The sequence below is a fragment of the Peromyscus californicus genome, unplaced genomic scaffold (assembly GCF_007827085.1).
Source record: "Peromyscus californicus insignis strain IS unplaced genomic scaffold, ASM782708v3 Scaffold_4__1_contigs__length_199733344, whole genome shotgun sequence".
Lineage (NCBI taxonomy): Eukaryota > Metazoa > Chordata > Mammalia > Rodentia > Cricetidae > Peromyscus > Peromyscus californicus.
The window spans coordinates 29,331,105-29,350,667 of record NW_026294562.1 but is presented as its reverse complement, the minus strand read 5'-3'; the positions used below and the strand labels follow the sequence as shown (position 1 = coordinate 29,350,667).

General features: G+C 37.8%; 1 protein-coding gene across 1 annotated transcript in view; it reads left to right on the top strand.

Moving 5' to 3' along the window:
* Pten (phosphatase and tensin homolog) overlaps positions 1–17,902 on the top strand; it is a 70,224-nt gene extending 52,322 nt beyond the window's left edge. The window contains exons 7-10 of the mRNA XM_052714206.1: positions 3,586–3,727; positions 9,546–9,712; positions 12,280–12,504; positions 14,440–17,902. Coding sequence (XP_052570166.1) covers positions 3,586–3,727; positions 9,546–9,712; positions 12,280–12,504; positions 14,440–14,625 — 720 coding nt within the window. The 3' untranslated portion in view covers positions 14,626–17,902. The remainder of the gene's footprint in view (positions 1–3,585; positions 3,728–9,545; positions 9,713–12,279; positions 12,505–14,439) is intronic.
* The last annotated feature ends 1,661 nt before the right edge of the window (positions 17,903–19,563 follow it).

Here is a 19,563-nt window from a genome sequence, read left to right as displayed (position 1 = left end):
GAAGGAATTGAGAGGTTATAATGATTGGCTGTGTTGTTACAAAGGTTACAATCTCAGCTGTTTGGGGGTTGAGGCAGTAGGATAGAGGCCAGAGTCGTAAATGAGACTCTGTCTTAAAAATAAAATATATGGCTGGGTGGTGGTGATGCACGCTTTTAATCCCAGCACTCGGGAGGTAGAGCCAGGAGGATCTCTGTGAGTTCGAGGCCAGCCTGGTCTACAGAGTGAGTTCCAGGAAAGGCGCAAAGCTACACAGAGAAACCCTGTCTCGAAAAAAAAAAAACACTTTACTTAGTATATGTATATTATTTGGTATTTTTAACATCTTTTTTAAAAATTTTTCTTTTTAAGGATGTATTTATTTATTTTATGTATATGAGTGCTCTATGACTTTATGCCAGAAGAGGGCATCAGATTGCACTAGAGATGGTTGTGAGCCATCATGTAGTTGCTGGGAATTGAACTAAGGACCCCTGGAAGAGCAGCCAGAGCTCTTAACTGCTGAGCCATCTCTCCAGCCCCTTTAACATCTTTTGTGTAACTGTGTTCACTGTTTTATCCTCATGAAAATTCTATTAAAAGGGTACATGTTATTGTCCTCATTTTCCTAAAGAATCAAATTGAAGTTTTATATTTTATCGGAATTCAAATATAAGTTTTGATTACTGAGTGTGTGATTTTCACTCTAGCCAAAATCTTAAATTACTAATCATGATTTCAAGAGGTTTATATCCCTTTTTTCTGTTTGTTTGTTTGTTTGTTTGATTTTGAGACAGGGTCTCTCTTTATAGCCCTGGCTGTCCTGGAACTCACAGATCCACCAGTTTCTGCCTCCCCAGTGCTGGGACTAAAGCTGTGTACCACCACTCCTGGCTGGCTATATCCACTTTGAAACGCATGTAGAGCAAAGAGATGGAAAGACAGAGGGAGAGGATGAGAGACTAGAGCCCATATTCCTGTACTTGAAAATCAGCACAGTTCTTTTATGGTTTTTTAGCTTTTATGTTTTCTGCTCACCCAAAGAAGGATGTTTGTGTCTAGAGTTCTTAACACAATAGAGGTTTGGATGTCATCAGTAAATTAAAGAATAGTGTAAATATTTTCTTATGAAAATAAATTGTACAATTCTGTTTGTTGAACCTGGGCCTCTCATAGACCAAGCTGACCTTGAACTTCTGATCTTCTTGGTTGTGCCCTAGAGATTACAAGTGGGTACTACCGTGCCAAAGCTACTGTTCACTTTTTAACTGTTAGACTTGGTATTTATTATCTGCTTTATATTTCTAAGTTGATTTTTCCCTAAACTATATTGTGTAGATTTATTTATTTATTATGTACACAGAAGAGGGTGCCAGATCTCATTACAGATGGTTGTGCTCCACCATGTGGGTGCTGGGAATTAAACTCAGGACCTCTGGAAGAGCAGTTGATGCTCTTAACCTCTGAGTCATCTCTCCAGCTGAGAAAAATATTTTTCATTAGTGGATGCATTGCTACTTATGTGAGGTTTTTTTTTTTTTTTTTTTTTAAAGAAGAGTCAGGTCTCTTAAAATTCGTCTTTTTGAGTTTTCTCTCTCTCCCTCTCTCCCTCCCTCCCTCCCTCCCTCCCTCCCTCCGTGTGTGTGTGTGTGTGTGTGTGTGTGTGTGTGTGTGTGTGTGTGTTTGTAGGACTGAGTTTGGCATCATCCTCTGGTGCCATCCATCATGTTCAGTCAGGGTCTCTCATTGGTTTGGAACTCACCAAGTAGGCTAGACTGACTAGCCTGTGAACCAGGGATCTGCCTGTCTCTCCCTTCCCAGTGCAGAGATTATAAGCATATGCATGATTGCATGGTGTCTTTTTTTTTGGTTTTTCGAGACAGGGTTTCTCTGTGTAGCTTTGTGCCTTTCCTGGAACTCACTTTGTAGACCAGGCTAGCCTCGAACTCAGAGAGATCCTCCTGGCTCTGCCTCCCAAGTGCTGGGATTAAAGGCATGCGCCACCACCGCCTGGCACATGGTGCCTTTTTAATAAATATATATCTATGGAGGGGGTTGGCTGGAGAGATGGATTAGAGCACTTGTTGCTCTTAGAGAGGACCTAGTTTCAATTCCCAGCACCCACATGGTGGTTCTTAACCATCTGTAACTCTAGTTCCATGGGATCCAGTGCTGCCTTCTAGTTTCTGTGGGCACCAGGCATACCCATGGTACACATATGTAGGCAAACACTTGTATATATAAAATAAATATTTAAAAAACTAAGACAATATATATACATGGGTTCTGGGTCCTTCATGCTTGCCAGACAAGCACCTTATTGATTGAGTCATCTCAGCCTCTGTGTATGGGGGGTAGGTGTGTGTGTGTGTGTGTGTGTGTGTGTGTGTGTGTGTGTGTGTGTGTGATTTTATGTACTTCTGCCTGGCCTGGAACTAACTATGTACTATGTAGCTGTGGTTTGAACTTGAACAGCAATCCTGCTACAGCCTCTTTTGTGATAGGATTACAGGTGTGGGGTACCATACCTGGTTAGGTTCCCCTTTTTAAATACCACATAAATTATGTCTTTTAAACATTTGCAATACCTCCTTTTTTTCTAAGCCATCTTATGCTTCCCTAATTTCCTTAAGGAATGGATAGCACAGGGATGGATGCCCTTTAGTATAGGCAGAGTTCTTCATCGGGACTGCTGGTCAGCTCCCAAATAACCACACAGAGACTTAGTATTAATTATAACTGCTCGGTTGATAGCTTAGGCTTGCTACTAACTAGCTCTTACAACTTAAACTCATTTTTACTAATTTACATGCTGCCTTGTGGCTCATGGCTTGTTACTTCATTTTTTACATGTCATGCTTCCTGCGCATCTCCTCGCAACTCTGACCTTCTTCTTCCCAGCGCCCTCTCTGCCCTGAAAATTCTGCCTTGCTATTGAACAGCCAGCTCTTATTAAACCAATCAGAAGCGCCTTGGAAAAGACACATCTTTATGGTGTACAAAAAGATTATTTCATGACACTTTAGTACCTCTGCTAATAGGTTGTTGCATTTGTTTATCAGTCAGCTGCATAGTCTTTGTTGGACTCTAAGATTAGAATCTCATTTTCTACTGCTTTTTCTGCGTAAAGACCGCACATTTCTCTCTGGCGTGCTGATTCTGATACGCTTTTGCTTAGAAAGTACATAAGCATGTTTGTGAAGAATTATGTGCTTAATGAGTCCATCTTAGTGAGGAACCTTGGGTATAAAGAACATAGCTATAGTACAGAGGCCATTGGCTATCACTTTGGATATGTAGTGGCCCTTGCTTATTGGGTTTATAGACCAGAGCAGTATTTAATCTTTGAATAAATGAGGTGTTTAATCACTACATTTTAGGAATATCTTATATTTTTCTTTCTTTTGCTATTGCTTTCATTGATTCTAATATTAAGTTAGATTTGAGTGTAGCCACTTAGAGAAACTTTGGAATAATCCGGTTATCATAGCAATTTAGTGCAATAACTTCAATGAAATTCTTCTTTTGAATTTGACTTCTCTTTTTTTTTTTCCCTGTTCATTTCTTTTAAATTTGACTTCCCTTTTTTCTTCTCCTGTCCACCAGGGAGTAACTATTCCCAGCCAGAGGCGCTATGTATATTATTATAGCTACCTGTTAAAGAACCACCTGGATTACAGACCAGTGGCGCTGTTGTTTCACAAGATGATGTTTGAAACTATTCCAATGTTCAGTGGCGGAACTTGCAGTAAGTGCTCTAAATTCTCATCCTTCTGTGTGTTGGAAAACTTTTTTTTAACATATCAAAATGTGTATGTAAAAATTTAGAAATAAATTTACCTGGTTAAAACTTATGCAGGAGAGTATGTTTCTGAAGTGTTGGAATTAATTAGTTCAGTTGTTTAGCTCACTGGGCTAAGAAAGCTAAGAATGGTGAATTTTAGTGTTCTTGAAGCCAGTTATATTTATGGGAGAAGTGTTCTGTGTTACAACTACCTCCTGCAATCTCTATTCTGACCAAATAACCGAAAGACTGACAGGCCAGCTGGAGAATGGCAGTGGGATCACCAGTTTACTAGTCTTGGAGTAGGAACCAAGTCCTTCATCTGAGGGAGACAAATGTTTACAGTCATGGTGACAGGGGAAGAGAGAAGCCACAGCACTAGCCTCCCAATACAAAGAGTAAAAGGGTGTGTGAGTCAGGATGTATGGAGAAAACCTGGATGGAGCTCTTGGTTCTGGCCCTCGGCCAGTGACCTGGCCATGTCATTTGCCTCGCTGAGTTTGCTTGTCAGTAAAATGAAGAGATCTTGAAATCTGATCCTCCCTTGATGAGCACTAAGTCATGACATTGGTGTTGCCCTGTAATCCCACTCTCGGCCTTAGCAGCTAGCTATCTGCCTCCCTTGCATCCACCCCCTTCAGTCGTTTAGATCTTGTTCTCTTTTCCTGCAGTCTTGACTAGAGTTCTTAGCAACATACCTCTAAGAATAGGAAGCCCAATACCTGGGTCCAACGCAGTGATCTGATGACAGGAGAAGGTATGGGTGGAATGCACATAGAGAATAAACAGGGGAATTTTATGCAGCCCCATAACACCAGGCTCCTGCACCATCTTTTTTTTTTTTTTTTTTTGGAACAGTGTTTTGACACTGAACATCTTAAGTGCCACCTGGGAGTGTTCAATTATATTTTATACTTAAGAACGTATTTTATTTGTATTTATAATACAAAATGTCATAGTTTCAAATAGATATCACTCATTAGAATCCCTTAATATTATTTTACAGATGTTTTGCAATTGGTTAGTGATTTTAGTTTTTAGCTTTAAGCTAATTTATTTAGATAAACTAATTTGTTCTTTCTAAAATAATTTATATAGAGAAAATTAATTTCTTGAAGTCATCTATCTTTGTCTGATGGGTCTGATTACCATGAGTTTGGCAACTTTATCAGAGGGTCCAGATTTATTAATAAAGCTTGTTGGAAAGTTCTAAGGAACATCACTGATCATGTCAGTATAACTTTAAACTTGAGTACAAGGCACAATGGACTACTGAATGTGATTGACCTAAGAACTTCACCAGATTCGTAGAGAAGGAAACAGGATGAAAACTTACGTTCTTTCTGTAGCTTATATATCAGTGTAAGAGCCAGACAGGTGATAGCAGAGGCAAACAGGAAAAGCTCTGCTCCAGAATCTTACTAGGTACTGACACTGGCCTGAGCTCACCCAAGGTTTCCTGTCACTTCTGCTTTGCCTGTCTATGATGAAACTCTGGTGTGTTTGGATTTTGGTTTCACAATACTATGCTTACATCTCTAGACTTAAAATTTAGACTTAAAAATTCTTTTTAATTTTTAAACTTTTCTAGTTACCTATTTATGTGCTGGGATTTAATACTGTATATTGAAGTTGTATTAAAGTACTGGTCATGGGGGTTTGTATGCATAAATTATAAATGCTGTGTTCATAAAAGGTTTTGGAAACTGTTAATTTCATGGAGAAAGTCTGCCATTGGAAAACATGTACAGTTTAGACTGGCATTAAGTCTGAAGGAAATACTGCAGGCAATAGGAAATAGGTTGAACTGAAGCACAACAGAAGGAAATGAGCTGGACAGGAAATGAAGGTATGCTTGACTGTCATAGCATCTTGAGTGGGAGATAATAGACTTGAAATATTGGTGTCATGATTATTTAGGGACTTTAGCCATCTTTTAAGGACAATTGTACATTCTGTAGAAAGTTGTGATGTAAGAGGGGAAAGAAAAACCAGTTATGTATGTGACTTGCCAGATTTTGCTAGAGCAATAAAATGGACTTTGTTTGGTTTTTCTGTAGCTGTGCATCTCCAAAGATTTTGTTAAAGTTTTGATCTTACTCAGGTGGATGATTCACAGAAAGATGAAAAGTACATTTGCAATTTGGAGATGTAAATGTTATCACTTTGGCTTTAAAGTTGTTTCAAATCTAATGAAAACAAGCTGTTCGTGGGAAGATCTGCAGTGGGGCTGGAGGTTTGTCTCGGGTGCAGTACTTGACTAGAACTAGAAAGCACAAGACCTTGCCTTCAATCTCCAGCTTTTTTTTTTTTTTTTTTTTTTTTTAAAGATGCCCCATGGTTAAATCCTTGGTGGATGTGAGTATAGATTCAAGTCTAGGTGAGAGATCATATTTGTTTGGGAGAAACATCAGGAACAAGATAGTAATTTAGCCTTTTGAGTGGGTATGTTGTTAAGGTAGGAAAGGGTGAGGACTGAGAAGGGGAAGAGCAGGGTGAGTTCAAGAAGAAGAGCAGGCATCAGTGAAACAGGTAAAACTAGTGACGAAAACTCAGTGTCTTCTGCAGTTGTCAGGAGCTGGCAGCATTTTCCTTACTCGATTACTGTCTTAGTGTTTCTCAGTGAAGAAAAGTTGTGTATGGATTATAGATATTAATAAGGATGGCCAGTGCGCTTTTCTGTTGGGACACACTTCCCCAGGAGAGTTTACTTCTCACTTTTGTTTACTGGTTCTAGATCTTGCCATTTCTTTAGAACATAGTTAACATATCAAGGTTATAGTTCAGATGTGTATCTTAGAAGTCAAAAGAACTTTAATAATATTAGAGTTTTGTTGTTAGGACTTTCATCCCAATGTGAAACTCATACCAGAGATTATTTTTCTCAATGGCTTTAGGAGTGCTTCTATTTATTAATCTCTTAAAAAACTTTATGCTAGTTTATTGTACATGACAGCTAAGGACACTGTCTTAGTCAGTGTTGTATTTCTGTGAAAAGACATCATGACCATGGCAACTCTTATAAAAGAAAGCATTTAATTGGGGGTTGCTTACAGTTTCAGAGGTTTAGTCCATTATCAGCATGGCAGTATGCAGGCAGAAATGGTGCTAGAGAAAGAGCTGAGGGTTCTACATAGGGATCTGCAGGCAGCAGGAAGAGCAGAGATACTGGGCCTGGCTTAAACTTTTGAAACCTAAAGCCTACCCCTAGTGATATAATTCCTCCAACAAGGCCACTTTCCTAATCCCTCTCAAGTAGTGCCACTCCCTTATGACTAAGCATTGAAATATGAGCCTCTAGGGGCCATTCTTATTCAAACCACCACAGACGCCACCGAGTTAAAAATCACTCAACAGCCTTCCCTTCCCAACACACACACACTGAGGGTCCGCCCTCAGGCTCTTGTGTACTAGGCAAGTACTCCACTACAGAGCCTCTACCCCAACCCATCAGAGCACCACTGTCCTCCATGTTCCTATTAGGATGGCCCATTAAGCCCTGCATAAAGCATTGAACTGCTTTCCTAATCCAAAATCCTCAAGTCCACATTCTGCAAACAGGAAGCATGGTCAGGCTAATTAGTTTTAGTGAAACATCTTTAGCTTATTTTTAGGGGAAGTTCTAAGTAATATGGATTTGTTGATTGTTTATAACAGTTGTTCAAGCCTTGGAGATATACACGTTAGATGTTGTTTAGTTGAAATCCAGATTATACTGTCAGTTTTCAAATCTTAAAACCAGTAGTATCAGATGCTGAGCTAGTAGAATAATTCATTAATAAGATTGTAAGGCATTTTATCCTAATAATTTTATTTTTACCACAGCGTGGAAACCATGCTTTGTTCATTTGCTTCATGTTACACTTCATTATTGTATAGAACCTTGTAAAACGTCTCATTGCACTTGGACTTTGAACCTTCAGTCATAGAAGTGAAATGTGTTGGCAGATTGTTGGTGTAATGTTTCTCCCTTTTGGGTGGATTTCATGATAAATGTCTTGTAAATCCATGTTAGAACATCCCCATATATGCTGGGCAGTGGTGGCGCATGCCTTTAATCCCAGCACTCGGGAGGCAGAGCCAGACGGATCTTTGTGAGTTTGAGGCCAGCCTGGTCTACAGAGTGAGATCCAGGACAGGCACCAAAACTACACAGAGAAACCCTGTCTTGAAAAATACCAAAAAAAAAAAAAAAAAAAATCCCCATATGTTTTGTTAAGGGTCCTGTTTTCTATAAGATGATTGCTATGTTATTGCTTTTATATGTTAAATACATAGACCTCTGTGTTAGAAATTTCACTTAGATTAGTTTGGCTTTCACATTTTCTCTGTCATTAGTCACATTGATAAAAATCTCATCTTGAAAGAAATAATACCTTTGATATTGATTCTTTTATGCCACATATCTACACACAAATCTTCTAATTCAAACATATTAGTAGTATCCTGTTTCTCTCTAGCTATAAATGAATTTGAGTACATTTTAGAAATAAAATGCCAGACAGTGGTGGCGCACGCCTTTAATCCCAGCACTCAGGAGGCAGAGGCAGAGGCAGGTGGATTTCTGTGAGTTCGGGGCCATTCTACTCTACAGAGTAAGTTCCAGGACAGCCAGGACTACACAGTTGAACCCTATCTCGAAAAAACAAAAACAAAAAACAACCGTACCCCCCCCCCCCAGCCTGCAACAAACAAAAATCCCACAAAACAACAGCAAAAAGACTACACAGTTGAACCCTATCTCGAAAAAACAAAAACAAAAAACAACCGTACCGCCCCCCCAGCCTCCAACAAACAAAAATCCCACAAAACAACAGCAAAAAACATCTTTTCCTTTCCACATCTATAGCCATCTTTTGGTTGAGTTGCTAATCAAATCATGACGATGTTTGAGAAGTTGTACTTAAACAGCAATTTTAAAACAGACCTGGATTGGACCCAATAATTGTTGATGAAAACAGTGTTTAGAGGGAAGGGAAGCCCTGTTGTAGTTTTCCTTTGGAGCCTGCTGCGTTTCCTGTGGACGTGTCGGATATTTTCCTTTCTTTTTAGCATGATTGTGCGTTTCCATAACTTTAAAATAAATGTGGGCTCCGCACCCATGTGAGGATGGGCAGCACAAACTGGGTTCAGTGGGGTTCAACCAGAAAGAGAGAACGAGAAAGTGAGGTTGGGTAGGAGACTTGGGGTGTGCAATCAGGAAGAGTTAGAGGGAGAAGTGGGAAGTGAATTGGGTCAAAATACATTGAATACATAGATGAAATTCTCAAGGAATTAATAAAAATAATATATTAAAAATGGGCTAGAGGTCAAAAGAATGATGATCAATATTTTATATATTATAAATGCTTAGGCTTATGTTGTAGAGTTTATTAAAATTTTCTCGTAATATTTCCTTTATGTAGTTTACAAAACTCCTAGAAAGTTGTTTAAACTATTTTATGTTTATGGTAATTTGTGATGGGTCTTTTCCCTAATGTTAATGTAAAGCTTTGATATTAATATTAATATGTTGGAACTTACTGTTTATGAAGTAGCATTTGATTTTCCTATCTGTAATAGAACTTTACATAAAGGTTCAAAGTAGAGCAATCCTTACTTGGAGTGAGTGGTTATGTTTTTATCTAATTTATTTCTATTGATTTGTTTTAGATCAGCAGTCAGTATGAAGAATTACCATTTTATGTTTATTTCTGTTACTTTATCATTAAAATAGTTTCTGATAATTTGAGTATTAAAGGCATTTCCTGTGAAATGATCATGTATGTATTTAACCATATAGATCCTCAGTTTGTGGTCTGCCAGCTAAAGGTGAAGATATATTCCTCCAATTCAGGACCCACACGACGGGAAGACAAGTTCATGTACTTTGAGTTCCCTCAGCCATTGCCTGTGTGTGGTGACATCAAAGTAGAGTTCTTCCACAAACAGAACAAGATGCTCAAAAAGGTTTGCACTTCAGTTCTATTGGGTAGACATAGCCGTGCCTTGAGTGACCTCAGACCTTTTTCTTAAAGAGACTTAATGCTATATTCCTTTGCTGTCCACTGAGCTTTGATCGATTTCTTGTTAGATTTGCAGACACCATGCCTCATCTGTGGTATTGATGAGACATGTAAGCAGAACCTTTGTGTGGTTTTGGGTTTGGTTTTGGTTTGTTCTGTGATCTTATGCAGTGACACGCGCCTCATTTTACACATTTGGGTTTATGTTTCTTGAGACTGGGCTATTTTACATTTTGTTTCCTCAGATTTGCTGAGTTTAGTCAGTATTACTTAGGTGAAAGAAATGACTATGAAGAAGTAATTTTATTTTTCTTTTCTTTTTTCTTTCTTTTTTTTTTTTTGTTTTTGTTTTTCGAGACAGGGTTTCTCTGTGTAGGTTTGCGCCTTTCCTGGATCTCGCGCTGTAGACCAGGCTGGCCTCGAACTCACAAAGATCCGCCTGCCTCTGCCTCCCGAGTGCTGGGATTAAAGGCATGCGCCACCACCGCCCGGCTGAAGAAGTAATTTTAAAAAAAATGATATACTTAAACATTTAAGTTCAGAATTGCTAAGACTTGAGATACACTTAAGAGAAGGCAAAAGCTCAGCTATAATATCCTTAGTTTGGAATATTGTAAACATTTAAAATGAGTCTAATGTGCAGAAGTTTTAGCTAGTAACAGAGAAAGACGCCGACTTTGTACAGGAGCGACACACCTATGCAGCCCACAGTGTATCACCAGAAAGGGGATTTCATTTTCTCAAGTTTTAGATCTTTTTAAAGTAAGAAAAGGAAATTTCACTTGCTATAAAACTTTTAAATGTTAATTTGATTTATCAGGAGAAAAATCACAAACGTACCAAATTAATATTTTTATCAGACTCATTTTCTACCTCTAATAAAGAAAAAAAAAGCTACGTATATCTCAGTATCTTTGAGTTACTGTTTGCTTGGTGTTTTGTTTTGGGTTTTTTTGGAGACTACAGTAGGTGTGAGCCAATATTTCAAAAATCAGATATTTAGAAGGCTTTGGTTTATCCTCCTACTTCTCACAGGACTCTGATTCACATAAAATTGTATGTGCACATTTTTCTTGTTAGTGTTTGTTTGGAGATAGGTTCTCACTTTGTAGCTCAGGCTGGCCTGAAATTCACTAAGTAGCCCAGGTTGGCCTCAGATGAAGCCATCCTTTTGCCTCAACCTCCCAAGTGCTGTGATTATAGGCATGTACAACCGTACTTGGCTTTATATGGTTTTCTAAAATAGATATGTAGCTTGAGTTTTCCTGACTGACCCACAGTCAGTACAAATCTCTGACACCCGCCAGTCCCACAGCCATTCAAACCCGACCAAGTAAACACAGAGACTTATATTGGTTACAAACTGTATGGCCGTGGCAGGCTTCTTGCTAACTGTTCTTACAGCTTAAATTAATCCATTTCTATTAATCTATACCTTGCCACGTGGCTTGTGGCTTACCGGTACTTTACATCTTCCTTGTCCTGATGGCGGCTGGTAGTGTCTCCCTCTCACTCAGCCTTCCACTTCCCAGCTCTATTCTCCTCCTTGTCCCACCTATACTTCCTGCCTGGCCACGGGCCAATCAGTGATTTATTTATTGACCAATCAGCAACACATTTGACATACAGACCATCCCACAGCATAGATACCTCACCATCTCCTTGTACTTTTAGGAATGTGCTATTTCTTACTCCAGATCTTAATTGCACATTTATATACATGAAACTGAAGATTGGATATTTATATTTTTATATCTTAGATTACTTTACATAAATTGGCATTCAGCATAGCTTTTCCTAACTTAGTTAAGTGCCTGTTCTGATTTAAATAAAAACAGTTTCAGAAAATTAGTACACATCGATGAGCTACATTTTGGAAGTTTAAATAATATTACCTTATTTTTTTTCTAAGTAAAATATAATTGCTAAGTTAACAACTTCGCTAAAATAACTGAGATCAATAAGGTTTTTAAAAGGCTTGTCATGGGCTGGAGAGATGGCTCAGCAGTTAGGAGCACTGACTGTTCTTCCAAAGGACCCAGGGCTGATTCCCAGCACTCATATGTTGGCTTATAATCATCTGTAACTCCAGTCCCAGGGGATCTGAATCCCTTTCTGGCTTCCATAGGCACCAGGCATGCACAGGTGTACATACCTATATCCAGGCAAAAATAGAGCTGCCATATTTCCTTAGGGAGTTGATACTGATCTTTCTAGGGCTTCTACTGGAGTAAAACATCTGAGCTTTGCATATATCTACATACACATAAACTCGAAACATTGTTAAAATCCAGTATTAGAGTAGAAAATATTTTATTTAGAATTTTAACATACTTTACACGATTATATTTTTATCTGAAATTTGAGTAAAAGAGAGCTTAGTGACTAAGAATGTGACATTCCATAGGTTGTTTACCTTCACTTAGAATCCTAATTATATATGGTTCATTATATTAACTATTTGTGATACATTCTTAAATAAGTGAAATACATCTTCCTTTTCTTTTTTAGGACAAAATGTTTCACTTTTGGGTAAATACGTTCTTCATACCAGGACCAGAGGAAACATCAGAAAAAGTGGAGAATGGGAGTCTCTGTGATCAGGAAATTGACAGTATTTGCAGTATAGAGCGTGCAGATAATGACAAGGAGTATCTAGTACTTACCTTAACAAAAAATGATCTTGACAAAGCAAACAAAGACAAGGCCAACAGATACTTTTCTCCAAATTTTAAGGTGAGTTAAAGCCATCTTTGGGGTGGGAGCATATGCTTTATTCTAAGTGTGTAGCTGGAGAACTTGGTTTACTCATTTAAAACTAATGCTGTGTCGCTCTTCAATTTGTAACATCCCTAAGGGGTTGCGTATCCTTCCTTTCTCTATTCATTACTCTACTTGCCTTTGTTCTTTTTCCTCCTCTTTCTCTTCCTCCCCCTCCTCCCCTCCAGTCTTTCCTTTTTCCTTTTTTAATTCTGTTGTATTTGTTTCAGTCACATGTAACAAACGGAACCATAGATTATAAACATAATGATACCCCTAATACTTAAAATAGAAATAGACCATTACATGTGTTAAGTGAAAATAGAACTAATATTCAATGCCTTTGGATCTCAAGTTTAAGTTTCCTATACAGCTCTCAGGTTTTCTTTTCCTTTCTTTTCTATAAATTTATATTTCTATCAACTGTTTTTCTGTTTTCTGTTTTTTTAGATGGGATCTTGGTATGTAGGTACAGGCTGGCCTTGAGCCGACATTTCTCTTGCCTCACCTGACAACCACTTGCTTTTAAATGTATTTCTTTCTGGTTTTACTGTTTTAATATTTCTTTGACAATGTACCTCAGTGCTTGCCTAACATGGGTGATGCCCTGAATTCAACACCAAGTACTACAAAAAGTCATTGAAAAAGTTATTGTATATAAAGCTATTTTTATTGTCACTGAATAAATATATCAAGGTAGACACTATGAGGCATGCAACTGGCAAAGATGACCTGGCAAGTGGATGATAGTAGAGAGAGGTCTGGATGAAATGGGCAAACTAGCTGCTGTTTGGGAAGAGGAGGAGTGGATGCAAGGGTCCCGAGGCAGGAATGAGCTTGGTGTATTCGAGTGGCCAAAGTCAGTTCCACTGAAGGAGTCATAAGAAAACCAGTTGTCCTGATGTGACAGTACGCAGTGCTCAGCACAGAAAAGATAGAATCTGAGCTTGTCTTTAAACATTCAGTGTCCTCCCTTAAATTGGGACTGGCTAGGAAACTAGGGAGAGGCGGCAGGACAGAAGCTGGAGTGAGTGGGAATGTGAGCCCTTGGCAGTGACTTAGCACAGATAGAGGCGGTGGCTGCAGGAGCCCCTCACAGTGACTTAGCACAGATAGAGGCGTTGGCTGCAGGAGCCTCTCACAGTGACTTAGCACAGATAGAGGCGGTGGCTGCATGGTCTGAAGTAGTGGCAGGGAGGGTGGTGAAATTAGTGAGATACTTTGAAGGGGTAACTTAAATCTAATGTTGGCTGTAAGAAAAATTTATAATGACTTAAATAATGGGAGAGAAGCTATAGATAGAACATGGATCTGGTTTAAATCTAGCCTCCTGTCTGCTATTCAACGTATTTAATATGTTGTCTGGTCTTCTGGGTCTTCGTTTCTTTTCCTTTAAAATGAAAATACTTAAGTTAGTTCTACTGCAGCCGTGCATGTAAAGGCCGTTGACCCACTCTTTGATCACTGTGTGGTCTCTTGTTAGCGTCCTCCATTCTCTATGTAGGTGAAGATTTTAGGGCTAATAGATCTTGAACACATTATCAGTCAGTGGGTGTATAGTGTTACTAATATAAAAATAGAGTTGTCTCAGACAGAGATAGAAAGAGAAATGTTTTAGAAGCTTAAGCATTTGTAAATTGAATTTTGTGATTGAAAAACATTTAGTGAGTTCCTGAGGTCATTGCCTTCAGTTTGCATTTCTTTTATAGAATCATATAGCTTATGTTTCTTTAGGCAATCTTAAGGTCATTTGAAAATCAGTACCTTTCAAAATTTGTTTGCTTCAGTACTTTCAAGTGAATCTATAAGATTTATTATTGTTATTAGCCTTTGCCTTTATATTATATTAGCCTTTGCTAATATAAAACTCATCTTAATTGTTCATTTTCATCTTAAACTTTCTTTCTCTAGGTGAAATTATACTTTACAAAAACAGTAGAGGAACCATCCAATCCAGAGGCTAGCAGTTCAACTTCTGTGACACCAGATGTTAGTGACAATGAACCTGATCATTACAGATACTCTGACACCACTGACTCTGATCCAGAGAATGAACCTTTTGATGAAGATCAGCATTCACAAATTACAAAAGTCTGATTTTTTTTTTATCAAGAGGGATAAAATACCATGAAAAAAAAACTTGAATAAACTGAAATGGACCTTTTTTTTTTTTTTTTTTAATGGCAATAGGACATTGTGTCAGATTGCAGTTATAGGAACAATTCTCTTTTCCTGACCAATCTTGTTTCACCCTATCCATCCACAGGGTTGACACTTGTTGTCCAGTTGAAAAAGCTTGTGTAGCTGTGTCATGTATATACCTTTTTGTGTCAAAAGGACATTTAAAATTCAATTAGGATAAATAAAAATGGCACTTTCCCATTTTATTCCAGTTTTATAAAAAGTGGAGACAGACTGATGTGTATACGTAGGAGTTTTTCCTTTTATTTTCTGTCACCAGCTGAAGTGGCTGAAGAGCTCTGAGTCCCAGGTTCACGTCCTACCCCCTTGCACTTGTGGCAACAGATACGTTTGCAGTTGGCTAAGAGAAGTTTCTTATGAGGTTTTGCTACATTCTAATGCATGTTCTTGGGTTGAGGGAATGGAGGGAATGCTCAGAAAGGAATATTTTTAGCTGGGCTCTGGACCATATACCATCTCCAGCTACTTACAGGCACCTTTCTTTAAGCATGCTACAGTTAACTAATCTGGACATCCAAGAAATTGGCCGCTGTCACTGCTTGTTGTTTGTGCATTTTTAAGAGCATTATTGGTGCTAGAAAAGGCAGCTAGAGCGATTACATTTGTATTGGGGTACAGGAATGAACCTTCTACAGCATCTTAAGAATCCACAAATGAAGGGATATAAAAATAATGTGGTCATAGATAAGAGACACAGCAACAATGACTTAACCATACAAATGTGGAGGCTATCAACAAAGAATGGGCTGGAAACAGAAAAATTGACAATGATTTATTCAGTATGCTTTCTCAGTTGTAATGACTGCTCCATCTCCTGTAATCAAGGCCAGTGCTAAAAGTCAGATGCTATTCGTACCTACATCAGTCAACAACTTACATCTATTTTTATTAATTTTCAATCATATACCTACTGTGGATGCTTCATGTGCTGGCTGCCAGTTTCTTTTTCTCGTTAAATATAAAATATTTTGTAATTCTTCACAGGAAATTTCAATTTGAGATTCAACAGTAAGCAGTTTTTTTTTTTCTACAAAGATGGATGATGCACTTACTCAGTCCAGTAGCTGTCAGATGCCCCCCACCCTTTGACCTTACACATTCTATTACAATGAGTTTTGCAGTTTTGCACATTTTTTAAATGTCATTAACTGTTAGGGAATTTTACTTGAATACTGAATACATATAATGTGTATATTAAAAAGTCATTGTTTGTGTTAAAAAGGAAATTAGAGTTGCAGTAAATTTTCAGCACTGCACAAATAATAAGGCATTTACGTTTTTCAGTAGGAATTGTCCTACAGATGCTTTATTGACTTGCTATTGAAAGAGTAAATCTTTTTGTGCAGTGTTGAGTGACTCTTTATAGTGGTAGAGATGGGATTAGGGCTTCAATTTTACTTCTTAAATATCATTATATGTTCGATATGCCCAGACTGCATACAATTTAAAGCAAGAGTACAACTACTATTGTAATGGTAATGTGAAGATACTATTAAAAAGGATTTTTTTTTTTTCTGGGAATTTGGTGTCTTTCAAATTAGACCTTGACCTTGACATTTGAATATCCAGCCATTATATTTCTTAATGGTGTGAAGTCCCATTTTCAATAACTTATTGGTGCTGAAATTGTTCACTAGCTGTGGTCTGACCTAGTTAATTTACAAGTACAGATTGCGTAGGACCCACCAGAGAAGCATTTATAGTTTGATGGTAAGTAGATTAGGCAGAACGTCATCTAAAATATTCTTAGAAAATAATGTTGATGTATTTTCCATACCTCATCAGTTTCACTCAACCAATAAAATTTTTAAAATTGTAACAAAGCTATTAGGATTTACACATTTATATTTAAACATTGATACATGAATATTGATTGACTGTTGATAAAGTGATAAAGTTAGAGACAACTTTTCTTACGATCTCATCATTGAAATTTGTATACCACCTTGTCTTTCCTAAAAGCTGAAAGTGGTTGACTAAAATGAAAAGCAGCTATTGGTGTTTTGGAGATAGTGGTGAACACTGTTCTTTGTTAGTTTTGGGCACAGCATGCTAAACTATAACTTGTATTGTTCCAATTTGTAACACAGAGGGCCAGGTCATGAATAATGACATTACAATGGGCTGTTGCACTGTTAATATTTTTCCTTTGGAATGTGAAGGTCTGAATGAGGGTTTTGATTTTGAATGTTTCAGTGTTTTTGAGAAGCCTTGCTTACATTTTATGGTGTAGTCATTGGAAATGGAAAAATGGCATTATATATATATTATATATATAAATATATATTATACATACTCTCCTTACTTTATTTCAGTTACCATCCCCATAGAATTTGACAAGAATTGCTATGACTGAAAGGTTTTTGAGTCCTAATTAAAACTTTATTTATGACAGTATTCACGATTAGCCTGAAATGCATTCTGTAGGTAATCTCTCCCATGTTTCTGGAATGCTTTCTTAGACTTTTTGGATGTGCAGCAGCTTACGTGTCTGAAATGACTTGAAGGCATCACCTTTTAAGAAGGCATACAGTTGGGCACTGTACCATCCCAAGTCCTCTGTAATTCCTCTTGGACATTTTTGCCATAATTGTAAAAGGGTAGTTGAATTAAATAGCATCACCATTCTTTGCTGTGGCACAGGTTATAAACTTAAGTGGAGTTTACCGGCAGCATCAAATGTTTCAGCTTTAAAAATAAAAGTAGGTTACAAGTTACATGTTTAGTTCTAGAAAATTTGTGCAATATGTTCATAACGATGGCTGTGGTTGCCACAAAGTGCCTCGTTTACCTTTAAATACTGTTAATGTGTCATGCATGCAGACGGAAGGGGTGGAACTGTGCACTAAACTGGGGGCTTTTACTGTAGTATTGGCAGAGTTGCCTTCTACCTGCCAGTTCAGAAGTTCAATCTGTTTCATATAGAATATATATACTAAAAAAATTGAGTCTGTAAAACAGCCTTACTCTGATTCAGCCTCTTCAGATACTCTTGTGCTGTGCAGCAGTGGCTCTGTGTGTAAATGCTATGCACTGAGGATACACAAGTATGATGTGTACAGGATAATGCCTCATGCCAATCAGATGTCCATTTGTTACTGTGTTTGTTAACAACCCTTTATCTTAGTGTTATAAACTCCACTTAAAACTGATTAAAGTCTCATTCTTGTCATTGTGTGGCTGTTTTATTAAACAAGAGTATTTATAGTTCAAATTGCTTAAACCCATTGAAATGTCCAGTAATGGGCAGCCAAATGTGATTGCAAAGTTCCTGTAGGTTTTTTCAGTTTTTTTCTTCCTCCATGTTCTTCAAAGCCGACTGTTAGAAAAGCATGCCTTTGTCAGCTCGGGAGTAGACACGTATCTGTCTACTCATGGCTAAGAGAAGTACTTTGAGCCTTAGTCAGTCATCACTTCATAAATTATTCCAGGCATAGTAAGGGATATCTTAATCTTGAAAAAGTTCAAGGTTTCTTTTGAGCGTGGTGCTTATTTCTGTTTTACAAAGCCAGATGTCTGAAGATAGCACCCCCCCTCCCCGCCCCCCATGGGCTTGATGTCTCAGGTCTGTTCTGTGGCTTTCTGTTTTCTAACTCTGCAGTTGGCCATCAGCACATGGGAGGCTTCATCGGGACTTGTCCCATATGAAAGTGAATGTTCAGAATAGTGGGCTCAAATGTAATCTCGTTTCTAATATTCTTAAAGGTTAAAGTAAGGCATATCTTTTGAACAAAACGTAATTTTTGACAGTATAGTTTGTACAGATGTTCTGAAAGTAAGCAGACTGTTCATGCCACTGTGGAATTTTAATGTTACATAAAGTTTATAGTTTCTCTGTGATCTTTTTTTTTTTTAAAGTAAATTGAGTAACGTAATTGTGTAAAGGAATTTGAAGATTGTATGAATTCACACATTCTCTTTAGAATTTTTAGGTAGTGTGTATGGGTTAAAACTTGAATGTAAAGGTATTTTGATTTACGAGATTGGATGATGTTTGAAAACCTTAGTTTCTTAGCATTTTGCTTTTAGATCATGTCCCTATTACACTGTAATTTGAGCTGACTTGGTTCAGTGAATGCCATCACCATTTCCATTGAGAATTTAAAAATCACCACTGTTGAACATGCAGGCTTCTGCAAGGCTCCCAAAAAATCAAGACCCATAAGTCCAGTTAATTTACTTCTAGCATGACATTTCTAGTTCTTTCATATTTTGCTAGATAATTTGCGATGCATTTAAAGCATAGTCTTCAATGGCTTGCATGTAGCTTTTATTTATCAGTGCTGTTGCTAGGGCAGAGAAATGTTACTGAATGGAAACAGCAGTAGCCAGTCCAGTCTGGTGCAGAGAACAGTATCTAAAACCCCACCCACAGCCAATGGAACGCTTTTAAAGTAGGAGTCTGAAGAGAATGGGTTTCTATGGAATTACATTGCAACAGGAAGCCTACTGGTTGAGTTCCTTTCAATGTTAGAACACATTTTTATGGCTATGCTATGGCTGTTTTCCATCTTTCAACAGGTATCAGGATCTGGGTGAGTAGCTTTAAACACAGTGTGAAGAGAGCAGCATAGTGTCATTAATAACAGTCCTCTGGCTCTTAATTTAGCTATTCTGAGAACTCTTTCCTGACATAACATCATCACAATTCCCTTGCCCTCGGAGACACACCCCGTATTATTAGATATATTTTAGTGACTAAGCAATCACTTTTTTGTTTACTCATGTATATTTTCTTTTAAAAACTTAATTCTGTACTGTGTATGTCTCCAAAGCCTTTTAGCTTAGTTTTTAGGAAATGACCACTGATTGGGTCACTTTTTAATGCAGCAG